We start from the raw sequence: 13,615 nt of genomic DNA, 5'->3' as shown, positions 1-13,615 counted from the left end.
CTGGCTCAAGAAAAGTCACTCTGATCAGGGGCAAGGTCAGGGCTGCCAGCCAGGAAAATGGAATGGCAGCCATATATGGCAGAATAGTAGTCACCAAAGATGTCCATGTCCTGATCACTGAACCTGGAAGACCTCACAGAGGGAAAGAACCTTTGCAAATGTTGTTGGTGAATAATTCTGAAATGAAGAGATTATCCTGGATTAACGGCTGGACACAATGTCACCACAGGGCTCCATAAAAGAGGGATGAGAGGAACAGGAGATATGACAATGAAAACAAAGATCCAAGTATTTCTTTGAAGCCCTAGGATTGTGGCAATCTGTTAGTGTAGAAAAACAAAATAAACAAACCAAAAAAAAGCAAAAAAAAAAGAAAGAAATTAATGATCCTTAGCACTATGGAATTCAAATTAAAACAATATTATTAAACACTCATTGACACATAAGGAAGCCCCAAAGAGTTCTAATTTTTCTTATAATGACTTTTATTTTATTCTAAAAGACCGGTACTGACAAAATGTGTTAGTGTTCCTGCTTTGAAGTATTCTAAGCACCTGTTTAGCCCGTCTCCAGGACAACCCACCACTGTCTGAGAAAAGTACATCTGCCTGGAGAAACAGCAGTTTCCGCGGCCAGTGAAGTAAGAACAACAGAAATGTGCAAATTAGTGGCTACTGCCATCAACGTGAAGGCCTATTTAGAGCACAGAGAGGCTCTATTCTCTGTCAAGATGACAAGCTGCAGCTGATTGTCCCAAGAGCACTAGAGCTGGTGCAGAAGGGAACCAGGGTTTTATTACTAGAAGCAGCATCTGCTCCCATACTCCCTGGACATCATCATGTGACCCTCAATCTTCTCAGTACAAGCAAGGCAGAGTGGCTGCCTGGCAGGAAGGCAGGGCCAGCCCACGAGAAGAGGTGATCTCGTAAAAGTAAGGACCTGTGAGGTCAGAGAGCAAGAAGGGACCCGAGGCCCTTCAGACCTGGATAAAGACTGAGCTGTCAATCCAGAAGCAATAAGAAGTCCATCCATGGACTAGTGGCACAGGTAGGGGCGAAGCTGCACTGATGTACAGGGCATGACATAGTAGGGTCTCTGGTTCCAGGCCGACATACAATGACCCAAGATGAGCATTAAGATAAAAATTATTCTTTGGGAAGACAGAACTGATGGACAGATGATTGGCTGAGAGAGGTCGAGAGAGAAATGTTTTGATACAGACCTCAAAACTAAAGAAAGACTATTTTTAATTTTAAATCAAATCACAGTAAGATATATTTTGCCATTAATGAAAAGAAATGCTTTTACATCTTCTGTATTGATACTAATATGTAATCCTTATATCACGTTGCCCAGATAGTAAAATAAGTTATACAACATAAGACTAAAACTTTACTTTGTCTTGGAAAAAGAAGTGTTTAAAATAGACCTATACTTATGCAAAAACCTGTGGTAAGTTTAAAAGTTTACCCAAGCAATATACACACATTTCACACATTTGTGATAGAATATGTATCTTATTTGCATAATGAATTGAATCATGTGTGTCACTAGAATATCTTCAAAAACTTAACTACTAGGGTTGAAATTAAAAGTAAGGGTAAATCAATATTTTAATGTTTTTGAATAGTTTCCCATTCTGAACATGCAAACTATATTAAGCTTTATTTTTAACATTTCAGTGTCAGGAGTTGAAGAATTCCTTCTCATGCCAATGACCATAACACCATTATGGTTATATTTACACAATGAAAAATGAATATTAATTGTCAATGTCACATAAAAAGTGAATTCAATATAATGCTCCTCCTTGAAAGACTGGCATAAACCCTGGGCAGACTTTTTTACATTCTACTGAAAACTACTTTCAATTACAAAACATGCTTGCTTCCTAATAAGATAGAAATCTTGAATCGAGTACCACTGTAGTTTCAACAGCAGCACTCTCTTCAGTCATCAGGGCAGATCAGATGTAATCATTGTCATGCTTCATTCTTCTCATTTGGGCTCATGGATGGTCACTCTAGCAGGGAATACCCAGTAAACTCAGTAAACCTGTTACCTGTACAACCTAATAAAAACTATTCTAAATTCATTGGTCAGCCTCTATCACTGGTGAGGCATTAGTGATAAAATTTCAAGAAACCATATCATAAATTCCTTAGGACTTCAATCCTGGTCCTACATGGCACTTTGTAGGCACAGAACCTTAAAAATGTGAGAGCTTGATGGCTAAATTATGAGTGGCAAGAAAGGCATCACAACATACCCTAAGTGTACTCTTTCCTTATTCTAGCACTTTATTGTCACCTCCAAAGCGACAAATAGTAGAGCTCAGAAGCTTCAGAAAGAGCCAGGTTCTGAAGTTACATTACCAGACAAGGAATCAACCAAAACCACATCACCTGCTCACAACTCATTGCTACTCAGTGGTCAAGTTTGAAAATTATCTCCCTAGTTCTTCCAAAAAAAAAAAAACCCACTTCTGTAAACTATAGGTCACATGGCCTCTCTCTTAGAACTTTCCAATGCTTCTTTGAACAGATCTCTTTAGACCCAATGGAGAAACAGGATACAACCCATAATAATCTATGATTACACTGTGCCCAATATTACCATAAGAAATTTTGGGGTGGGAGACCACCAAATCAGAGATCAGAAGGTGTGTGTGGTCCTCCAGGGGAGCTCAGCCAATCATATCTGCAGTTCAATGGAAGAACCTGGAGATATGATGCTCACCTGGATCCTCAGTGCCATGATCACCTGTGCCGCCCCTGTAGTGCTTAAAGTCCCCAGAGTCAGATCCCACAAGTTATGTACCTCCAGGACTGTACCTGGCAATGATCGGGCACCATGTGGTACCAGATATCGACCCAGAATTGGCTGCAAGCAGGGTATGTGCCTTAACTCATATACTATCTTTCTAGTAGAAGGATTTATATCAGAGACAGAAATCCCACCTTTGTTCCTTAGCAGTTTTTAAGTTAATACCAGATTACTACTGAAAATCTGAGGGATAAATTCTCTAACCTGCAGGTTTCCTCCATTAGAGTTAATGGCTCATAAAAGAATTTAAAGAAGAAGCTATGGAGATTAAAGTGCTTGATTTACAGGAAACTGTCTCTGCCAATCCCAGACACAGCACGGTCCCCAAAGCAACACTGGAATGACCCTAAAGCAGAGAGCTTAAAGTAATCTCCAAACACCAGATACCGGATGCCAGACTGTTGCTCCAAAAGGCACAAAATGTGCTATAAAATTTTTTAATTTTTTTTTAAAAATAAGAAACTGAATAATATTAATAAGATACTGGCTGAAAGGAGGGACACACACCACAGCTGAAAGAGAACCCGACATTTGGTGCCACAAACTCAAGCTTTCCTGGCTCTACAAATCAAACACACGAAACCCCTAACATGCTCAGGAAGTATCCCTTGGCAGAGGGCAGGACAGAGTCATGACAGAGTGACAGGGACGCTGTTGCCTCATTTGAGGGAAATACTATCCCATGTGAATTCTGCCCTCAGGCACTGTCTGTGCCTCAGGCTCTGTGGCTCCTGACTGCCTCGAGCCCCTGGACGATGATCTCATGTGGGCCCAGACTTCAGCCTATCTTTTGGATGGCCCTGGACCCTGAGTTTCACTGGGCTTCATCTGCCCTTGGAGGGTCATGATAGCTGTCCAGGCTCTGTCCTCTCTGAGTCAGCCCCGCTCTACCCTCTCCACCTGCGGTGACAGTGAGGATGGAGAGAGCATCTCTGTTCACGCTGGGTTGCCCTGAACACAGTCAAGTCGGGTAGCATCAGTTAATTGTATCAGTACATTCAAGAGAAGGCACTGTGAGGAAACAGGAGAGCAGAGATCCCCTAACTTTTAAGAACTCATGTAGCTTGGGGGAACAAACACCCTAAGTCTCATGTGACAGCAGCATGGGGTAACAGGAATCTGAACTCAGCTAACTTCCCACCACAGGGAGACCTCAACTTTCAGGCCCCTGAGGGCCTAAGTGAGTACATCTCAAGACGACCCATGAGTCTGTATTTCCAAAATCTCCACAAAAGTATCTGATGTGAAGACCGATTTAAAAAACACTGCAGATGTTTTCATTTTCCCTAAGACTTTTATACTGCATTTCTAATAAAGCATAGTACCTAGACTGTAAGAGTACATCTAGTTATTTCTCAAATGAGGTAGACTGGCACTTAGTTTCCCTTCTTTTTACTTGTTTGCTCTACTTTCTTCCCCTGTTTTGCTGCTATGTTCAGGATTAAATGAACATCCTCACATTTTAAAAAATGTACTAGATATAACAACAAGCGTTACAGAAAAAAAGCGATACAAAGTTGTAGCTTCTTGCTTCCGGCTTAAATACAGTACAACACAAATGTTAGGCAATTTTTATATAAAATGTCTCTGATGTACTGAAAACACAAACCAAGAAGAATAGGAAGAAGTGCACAAGTTCTGGAGCCACTAGGAAAGCTAGCCCTTGGGAACAACATGTCCACGAGGAAAGCTAGCCCTAGAGAACGAAACATCCATGAGGAAAGCTAGCCCTCAAAAACAAAATACTTTCTGTGGCAGGAGTCACTTGTCAATTAAGTCTACACAGGCTGTTCTGGAGAGCAATCAATCAGGAAATACACATTCTCCTTAAAAATATCACTTGACCCTACCACTTCTATACATCAACACAGTAGAGCCCTCTAATCTGATACTTGGATGGAGAGAGGCAAATAATAAAAGCCAATATAAAGAGACTAAATACTTACTGAGTGTTTATTATGCACAAGTTGCATCCCTCATGCTTACACGCTTTGTCCTTTTCATGTACAAGTGATTTAAACCTTCTCAAATCCAAGGTATGGAAATATCCTCAGTTTATGAACAAGGGAACTGAGACCCAGAGACTGAATGACTTGCCTTAGGTCACAGATCTAAGAAGTAGACCGGGGTTTCCAACCCAGGAGGGGTCCTTCACCAAAACACACACTTGAAAACACAAACATTCTATTTAGCTCTATTACATCATTTGTTTCAGTCAAGACTATAAAGGTTAAAAAAAAAGGCCCTCCCGTTGATCGTCGATTTGCTCGAGCGGGCCCAGTAACGTCCCCATTGGAGACTTTGTTGTTACTGTGTCTGGCATATCAAATACTCTCGGTAGCTTGAGGGCGATCTGGCTGCGACATCTGTCACCCCATTGATCGCCAGGGTTGATTCGGCTGATCTGGCTGGCTAGGCGGGTGTCCCCTTCCTCCCTCACCGCTCCATGTGCGTCCCTCCCGAAGCTGCGCGCTCGGTCGAAGAGGACGGCCTTCCCTGATAGAGACGGACCGGTCTTCGGTAGAGGGTATACGAGTAGCTGCGCTCCCCTGCTAGAACCTCCAAACAAGTCAAGACTATAAAATCAAATAATTCGATGTGATATCTGGGCAAATTATTTTACTTCAATGAAGTCTCTTAAGAGTTGGTTTCCTGCAAAACATGAAAGCAAAGAGGGTCACCTTGTTAAAGAGTTCCACAGGCGCCGCGACTGCCTTCTGCTCCCTCAGGTACTGCTCCCAAGACCATGTCTCCTGGGCAGCTGTCAGAGAGAAGGAGAAAGAAACACAGTCACTCTGTCTCAAACACTGAATCGCAAAAGTCCTAACATTTCATGGAAAATAAACCCAAGGAGTAACTTAAACTAAATTGGTAACCAGAAGACGCATCACCTAAAGAATCTTTTCTCTCTCTTCTTGCACATTTAATAAAATCATCTCACCCCTCCAGAGACAGATTTGAGAGTCATTTATCACCACAGCCCACCCTCAAGAAGATAATATACAGGTTCTCTCCAATGCTTTTCAAAGAATGAACAAACATAAGCTTCCTAGAAGTCTTTTTATAGGGGCCACACAAAGCAGTGTTTAGGGTCTCTGAGTACTCAGTGAATGGAAACTTCAGGGGCGACCATGCCATACCCAGAATCCGGCCAGGCCATCTTTGAGGGCCATGGAGGTAGTGCTGGGGATCAGCAGAGCTATAGGCAGTGAAGCTCAGTGGGGCCTAAGGACCCAGGAATCAAACTCAAGGTATTTCACTTGCTAGACTTGTGCTGGCTCCTTGAATTTTCTCTTTAGCCGTGGGCTGTTTAATTTTAAGATGAACTGAAACTTTTTTTTTATTAGCTTGTTTTGTTCTTAGCACTCGCTCTGGTATGAATGTCAACAGATACAACTTTGAAAAGGTAATGCGGAAATATGTGTAAAAGGACTTACAAAGTGTTAGTATACCTTGGAGCCAGAAATTCTCCTTCTAGAAATTAGTCTGAGTGCAATCAGAGTAGATGTGTCCAGAAGAAAAGACAAATAATTTTTCTTATTTTAGAATTTTTCATAATAATAAAAAAGAAACTAAAAGGTCCACCAGGAGGTGATTAATTAAATGCACTATATAGACATGTCATTTTAATAACAGGTTATAAAATTACATTGTAGAAGATTGCTTAATGGCAGAGAAAGACTAAGTTAATTATATGCTACTAAGTGGGAAAAAAGGAGTTTAGAAAACAAATATATCTTCTGGCAAAATATATAACAGAAATAAAAAAGACTAAAATTATGTAAACCAAAATCTTATATATTTTTTAATTTTTGGGTCACACCCGGCAATGCACAGGGCTTACTCCTGGCTCTGCGCTCAGGAATTTCCCCTGGCGGTGCTCAGGGGACCATATGGGATGCTGGGAATCGAACCCGGGTTGGCCGCATGCAAGGCAAATGCCCTACCCACTGTGCTATTGCTCCAGCCCATAAACCAAAATCTTAAATAAAGTCATCTTTAGGTGACAGTATTAAAATTTTTTCCCGATTTTTCTCATATTCTGTATACTTTCTCAATGTTCTATATGAATAGGTACTTTTAAAAATCTGACAAAAAGGATTAATAATTATTTTAACTTTATATTCTATGTCACAGATACTAAAATATACATATATACACGATAAATATTAATTTATTCAACATATCTGTAAAATAATTTTATACAAGAACCCATATACGTATGTTCACATATACAAACAAATAGTAATAGAAATGAAACAAAAAAGAAATGGCACAATATTGCAGTTGGCTATGTGGGATAATAAGATCAATGTAAATATTATTTCCTCACTTTTTACTCTTTGCCCTTTATATTTGTCTGTAAGTATGACAGTCATTCCCTTTTATTATTTCTGTTTTTACTTTTCACAGTCAAGTACAATCCAAAAATATCACAGATCTTTTCAGAGAATGGACAAACAATTACAGAGATGACATTAACATGACTTGTATTGTTATAATTGTCTGATTTATCATTAGTTGCTGTTGCTAATCTTAGTCAGTCTCACCTATAAATTTAGATTAGAGATGTGTGTATAGGAGAAACCATATTACATTCGAGTTCAGTACTGTAAACAGTTTCAAGCATTTATTTGTAAGCCAGTAATCCCTTGTCCATATGAGAAGTGGGGGGTGAAAGGGTGTTGTGCTGAGTGCACATGTGCTCCCCCAACCGCCCTACACAGCCCTACACAAACACACACCTATCCTTGGAGAAACTGGTCGGAAATTCTTTGCATTACATTGAACATTTAGAATATGGCAGAAATTTCTAGAAAATGTTACAGTCGGTAAGAGATCAGAATTGCATTGCATTGCTGGTGAGAGGTGGCAAGTAGACCTCGAAGTCAGGTATTTGAAACCTCCTAAGACAATAAAGCAACCTGACAGAATCATAAATATAAAAATTCATCAACAAGTGCAGGGAAATTTATGTAGACTTTTAATCATTTGCAGTGCATTTTCCAAGTTCCTATGGATGTGCCAAGAAGTCCCTTGGGTAGTAAATTAAAAGTAAATAATGTATGTCATAATTCTGTTGCTACTCTTATAGTTATCAACAAACAGTAGTTTAAGTATAGTTATAATAAAAGTATACGAATAGCCATAAAATAAACACACAGAGCACGCATAGTAATTCATTAATATTAAGCAATTCATTTACTATTGTATATAGCAATGTAGCACTGTAGCACTGTCCTCCTGTTGTTCATCAATTTGCCTGAGTGGGTACCAGTAACGTCTCCATTGTGAGACTTATTGTTACTATTTTTGGTATATCAAATGCGCCACGGGGAGCTTGCCAGGCTCAGCCATGTGGGCAGGATACTCTTGGTAGCTGGCCATGCTCTCCGAGAGGGACAGAGGAATTGAACCCGAGTTGGCCTCCTGCAAGGCAAAAGCCCTACTCGCTGTGCTATCGCTCCAGCCCACTATTGTATACAAAATTTAAATAAGCAACAAATAAGTTGACAGCTGTGATTGATTGTTCTAGTTTTCTCTGAAAGCAGTGAGGCATGACATTGTGATTTCATGGAGAAAGTTGGAGTCTACTGCACTTAACAATGTGCTACCATTTTAGAACATGATATCTCATTTTTCTAAACAGAGAAAGTAAACTGACAAACACCGATGATTCTCCAGTAAGATTACTGAACATCCTTCTAATAAACACTTTACTACATTACAATTATGTGTTTTACAATAAAACATTACAGCTATGTCAGCTCTAAAGCAAATACAGTTATCTCATTTTCTACTACAGCTGTGTTCTTAAAACACTGTCATTTCTCAATTTAGTCATATTTCCAATTGTCATATGTTACCATTTCACCAGAGGTAAATCATATCTAAGACCATGTTTTATGATTAATTAAGGATACAATGATCCTTTTTAAAATATTTAAAAAAGAAAACATTGAATGAAAATTATGATTAAAACATATTTATGTAAGGCAAGGAAACAACTCAGATCAGAGTCCCTACAAGCAAGATGAGGAAATACCAAGATTTCTTGCTCTTGAAAGCCTCAAGACAGGTTTTCCAGTACCACTACTCGATAGGAAACCAACATACTACAAACAAGCTATCTCATCACTGTACTTCAAGATTTCTCATTATCTGATAGAATGCAATTATTTCAGTTTGATTATTTATAATTAGAATGCAAGACCCTAAAAGGAAGATATCTTATTAGTATTGCTCAAAATTGTATCCTCTGAGATATAATCACGCCATGCCAAAAATATGCATAATGAATTAAATGGAAGATAGGCAGGGAGAATAGTAGTAGTAGCTTCAGCTTCAAATGTGAATTCGAAATATTAACTTCACCAACTCATTTCTCAATTTTCTGCAGAGAAGGAAGCAATTATGAGATCTATCTGCTTCAGGCACTGGATTTATATGCTATATAATGTTCTCAACATATTACAAATATGACATTCATTCCATACAATATCAGATTATGTACAGATTGGTAAAGCCTAAATTTAATTAATTTTAACTACAACGATGCTATAGAAAAATGTCCCAATCATTAATCATCTGTGAAGCATTTCTAATATGTAGTATATTTTAGCAGACTCTGCACCAGGTTGTTTCCACTCGGGGCGCCCCAGTGGGGGGCAGGCGAACCCTCCCCGCCCCAAGGGACCCAGCCTCAGCAGATGACCTCCACTACCCTACCGCCTCCACGCTCCAGGCCACTTTCCGGACGCTCCAGACAAGCCTCATGCAGGAGTGAATGAAGTCCCATGGGACCCAGGTAATGTGGAACGTTGTGACCTTGGACACTGGACTCAAAAGGACCTGGGAGCAGTGATCCTCTGCCTGCTTCCCCCAGTCTCCAGTGGGTGACTCAAGGGTCACACCCATAAGCCACACCCTGCCAGCAACCAGATGATCTCCTCATGGACCACCCTCCAGAACTCATAGCTGTTCCTCCCAGACGGGAGTATAAAAGGAGGCCCCCCAACCATACCACTGAACTCTGTGCCAGGCTGTTTCCATTTGGGGCGCCCCAGAGGGTGGCAGGCAAGAGCTTTCCCTGCCCCAAGGGACCCAGCCCCAGCAGCCAACCTCCACTACCCAACCACTGCCATGCTGCAGGCCGCTTTCCGGACCGCGCAGCCGCAAAGACACATCATAAGACACTTCCTACCCATGTTCCATAATTTACCATACTATGTTTGATAGAGTGTAGACATTAGGCAACAAATTATATATACACACACACACATATATATATATATATATATATATATATGACTCTCAGAGAGCCCAGCAAGCTATTGAGAGTATCCTGCCTGCACAGGCAGAGCCTGGCAAGATACCCGTCCCGTGGCATATTCAATATGCCAAAACCAGTAACTATAACAGTTCTCATTCCCTGGACCCTGAAAGAGCCTCCAACCGTTGGGAAAGACAAGTAAGGACAGGCTGCTAAAATCTCAGGGCTGGGACGAATAGAGACGTTACTGGCGCACGCTCGAGCAAACTGATGAACAAAAGAATGACAGTGATACAGTGATACAGTCTGTATTATTTGTATATTATCTGTCACTTAACATATACCTATTATATTTCAGGTACTAAATTAGGTGGTGTGTGCATGCGCATATAGCAAGTAAGTAAAAGTAAAGGCCCTCCCGTTGATCATCAATTTTCTCGAGCGGGCCCAGTAACGTCTCCATTGGAGACTTTGTTGTTACTGTTTGGCGTATCGAATACGTCACAGGGAGCTTGCCAGGCTCTGCTGTGCGGGCGAGATACTCTCGGTAGCTTGCTGGGCTCTCCGTGAGGGGCGGAGGAATCGAACTCGGGTCGGCCATGTTGGCTGCGTGCAAGGCAGACGCCCTACCGCTGTGCTATTGCTCCAGCCCTTTTAGGGCCTTTTAACAAAGTAATATTAGTAGCTTTTGGACCTAGCATTCATAAAGGGTGGTAAAATTATTTGTTTCACTGACAGCTTTAAAAGTAAACATATAATGGTCCAGGAAGGTAGCACCAAGGGCTGGAGCACAGGGTTTACATAAACCAAAAAGATCATTTATTGGTAGGAGAGGCGTGTGAAACATCTTTGACTCTGCTCCATGTCCTCAAACCTAGGACTGAAACGGTTTCATTGTGATACACAATTTAACGTCTCAAACAAGAGCTTAATTCTGGAGGAGAGAGGAGTTTTCACTCATCCAGTGAAAAAACCAGGAGGTGAGAGGGCCTGTTGGACACAGAAAACAGAACAGAATCTGCAACAGAATGAAATTTGTAGATGTTCTCATTCAATGGACTGTTTGTGTTGGTGAGAGAACCCACTCGTATCCAAGTTGAATTTAAAACACCTTATTAATCACTGTCACTGTCACTGTCCTCCCATTGTTCATCAATTTGCTTGAGCGGGCCCAGTAACGTCTCCATTGGAGACTTTGTTGTTACTGTGTCTGGCATATCGAATACTCTCGGTAGCTTGCCAGGCTCTCCGAGACGGGCGGAGGAATCGAACTCGGGTCGGCCATGTTGGCTGCGTGCAAGGCAAACACCCTACCACTGTGCTATCGCTCCAGCCCAATATATCGCTCCAGCATGCGCATATATGTGTGTAAAGTTACATTTGTTCTTTACAAGACAGACTATTACATTAAGAATTTTCTTTTGTAATCCTAAGAAAACGAGGTTTACAGAGGTCATACTTCTGGAAATTTCTGAATTTAAACAAAATTTCAAGAATAAAAAATAATCCTACACAATCCCACTATAAAATATTGTCCCAGTTTGTCACACACAGTTAAGATGTAACAGAAATACCTATTAAATTAATACTTTTACAAAAGAAGCTAAGGTGAAGAATTGTTCCAGATAAATCAATCTGTAGACTCAGCTCCCCTGGGATTTCCTGACAGAGAGGACCAGCAGCTGCCACCTCCAACCTCCTCTAACGTAACGGCTCAGTTCCCAGGGCATGCTGGAGTGACACCTCATCCATATTTCACAGCACTACCAGCCCAGTAGCAGCATAGCAAATTTGATGGGAACATTTGTAGAAGTCCACCAGCATGATCACTAAGCAAAAACAGGAATACAAATGTCTCAACCAATAACCGCCAGCTCGGTGAATCCTCAGACTATGACTTTGGTAACACCTTTGTGAGATATAGCAATTATCGTAAATTGACTTTCGTTGGGCTGGAGCAATAGCACAGCGGGTAGAGCGTTTGCCTTGCATGCGACCAACCTGGGGTTCGATTCTTCTGTCCCTCTGGAAGAGCCCCCCGGCAAGCTACTGAGTATCCTGCCCACACGGCAGAGCCTGGCAAGCTCCCGTGGCGTATTGGATATGCCAAAAACAGTAACAACAAGTCTCACAATGTGGATGTTACTGGTGCCTGCTTGAGCAAACTGATGAACAATGGGAGGACAGTGTTACAGTGCTACAGTGACTTTTGTTGATCTATTTTCTAATAATTCCGTTTTTAATTTGATGCAGCAATCAATATGAAGCAAATCTGTCTGTGCCTACTAAGAGCACAGGTTTGGGGTGGATGGAAATCAGGAATACTAATGGGAAGATGGCCCTGGTGGTGGGACTGAATGCCTGAATGCCGGAAACAGCTGTACTATGAACAACTTTAGAAATCACAGTGTTTCAAAGTTTCTAAATAATTAAAAAGATTAGTGCTTTTACATTTTAAAGGCACCATAAAATTAAGTCTACAGAGAAATTGATGGCATTTGTATAAATTTGACTAAAACTTTTGAAAGTGATGTTAACAACACATACTAATAACCAAAAGTAAGGTATTGATAGTCCTGGACCTATTCAAACTTTTACATTATATACTAAAGGAAGAAAGGAAAATAAATACATACAACCTCTAAAGCAGTACAAAGTTGGGGAAAATTTTACGGAAACAACTATGGCTATGGATATTACATATCACTATTTTAGTAAATATTAAGTTAGGCACGTTTAGAGTACAGTTTAGATTTCCTTTGGAACTAAAATGATACATGTTTACATATGAATAAAAAGAAATTATAGAAACACAGACAGTTGTATTAAAGAATGAAGACCTGGTCCTTAACCATAGTACAGCAGATAGGGCATTTGCCTTGCACACAGCCAATGAGAGTTGTACCCCATCCGTGGTCCCTTGAACCCACAAGGAGAGATCCCTGAGCACAGAGCCAGAAGTAAATTCTGAGCACTGCCGGATGTGGCCCAAAAAACTAAACAAACAAAAAGAATGAGGTCCAATGTGCACTGCAAGGCAAAGGCTAATAGATCTGATCTGCAAAATATATATTTTTATATTTATTTAGTGTGTTACTTACATAACAAAAACAAAGGTAGCTACAAGTGCCTGGTCCTCATGTCTCTCGTAGAGCAACACTGAAAAAAAAGTGGTCAACATTGAACAAGGAAGCTCAAATAGCCACTTCCTAGGAGCCAGTCCATGCCACTAGCAGTGCAATTTCATAGCCTGCAGCTGTGTACTAAGGAAGACTGAAATAAATGACTCCTCAGAACCCTGAAGGCAACAAGAAACTATCTTATGACCACCTCCGGGGGATACCCTGAAGCAAATGAATAATTACCTGTTGGTAATTCCTCAGAAGTTCCCAGTCCTAATGTTCTGGCTATCTGGATTATTTCCTTTTGTCACAGCTAGCTCAGTCTCCCTATGAATTTCAATCAATTTGGAAATAAACAGTCATGAGAGGAAGAAAGAGAAGTTGCGTTTCCTTT

General features: G+C 40.7%; 1 protein-coding gene across 1 annotated transcript in view; it reads right to left on the bottom strand.

Moving 5' to 3' along the window:
- The window catches only part of L3MBTL4 (L3MBTL histone methyl-lysine binding protein 4), a 328,160-nt gene extending 318,126 nt beyond the window's left edge, over nt 1–10,034 (bottom strand). Inside the window, exons 1-2 of the mRNA XM_056138437.1 lie at nt 10,031–10,034; nt 5,508–5,587 (exon numbers count right to left, since the gene is read on the bottom strand). Coding sequence (XP_055994412.1) covers nt 5,508–5,587; nt 10,031–10,034 — 84 coding nt within the window. The remainder of the gene's footprint in view (nt 1–5,507; nt 5,588–10,030) is intronic.
- Between the last annotated feature and the right edge of the window lie 3,581 nt (nt 10,035–13,615).

Source organism: Sorex fumeus, unplaced genomic scaffold (genome assembly GCF_029834395.1).
Source record: "Sorex fumeus unplaced genomic scaffold, SorFum_2.1 ptg000128l, whole genome shotgun sequence".
In the NCBI taxonomy this organism is placed as follows: domain Eukaryota; kingdom Metazoa; phylum Chordata; class Mammalia; order Eulipotyphla; family Soricidae; genus Sorex; species Sorex fumeus.
This window is presented reverse-complemented; position numbering and strand designations above follow the sequence as displayed.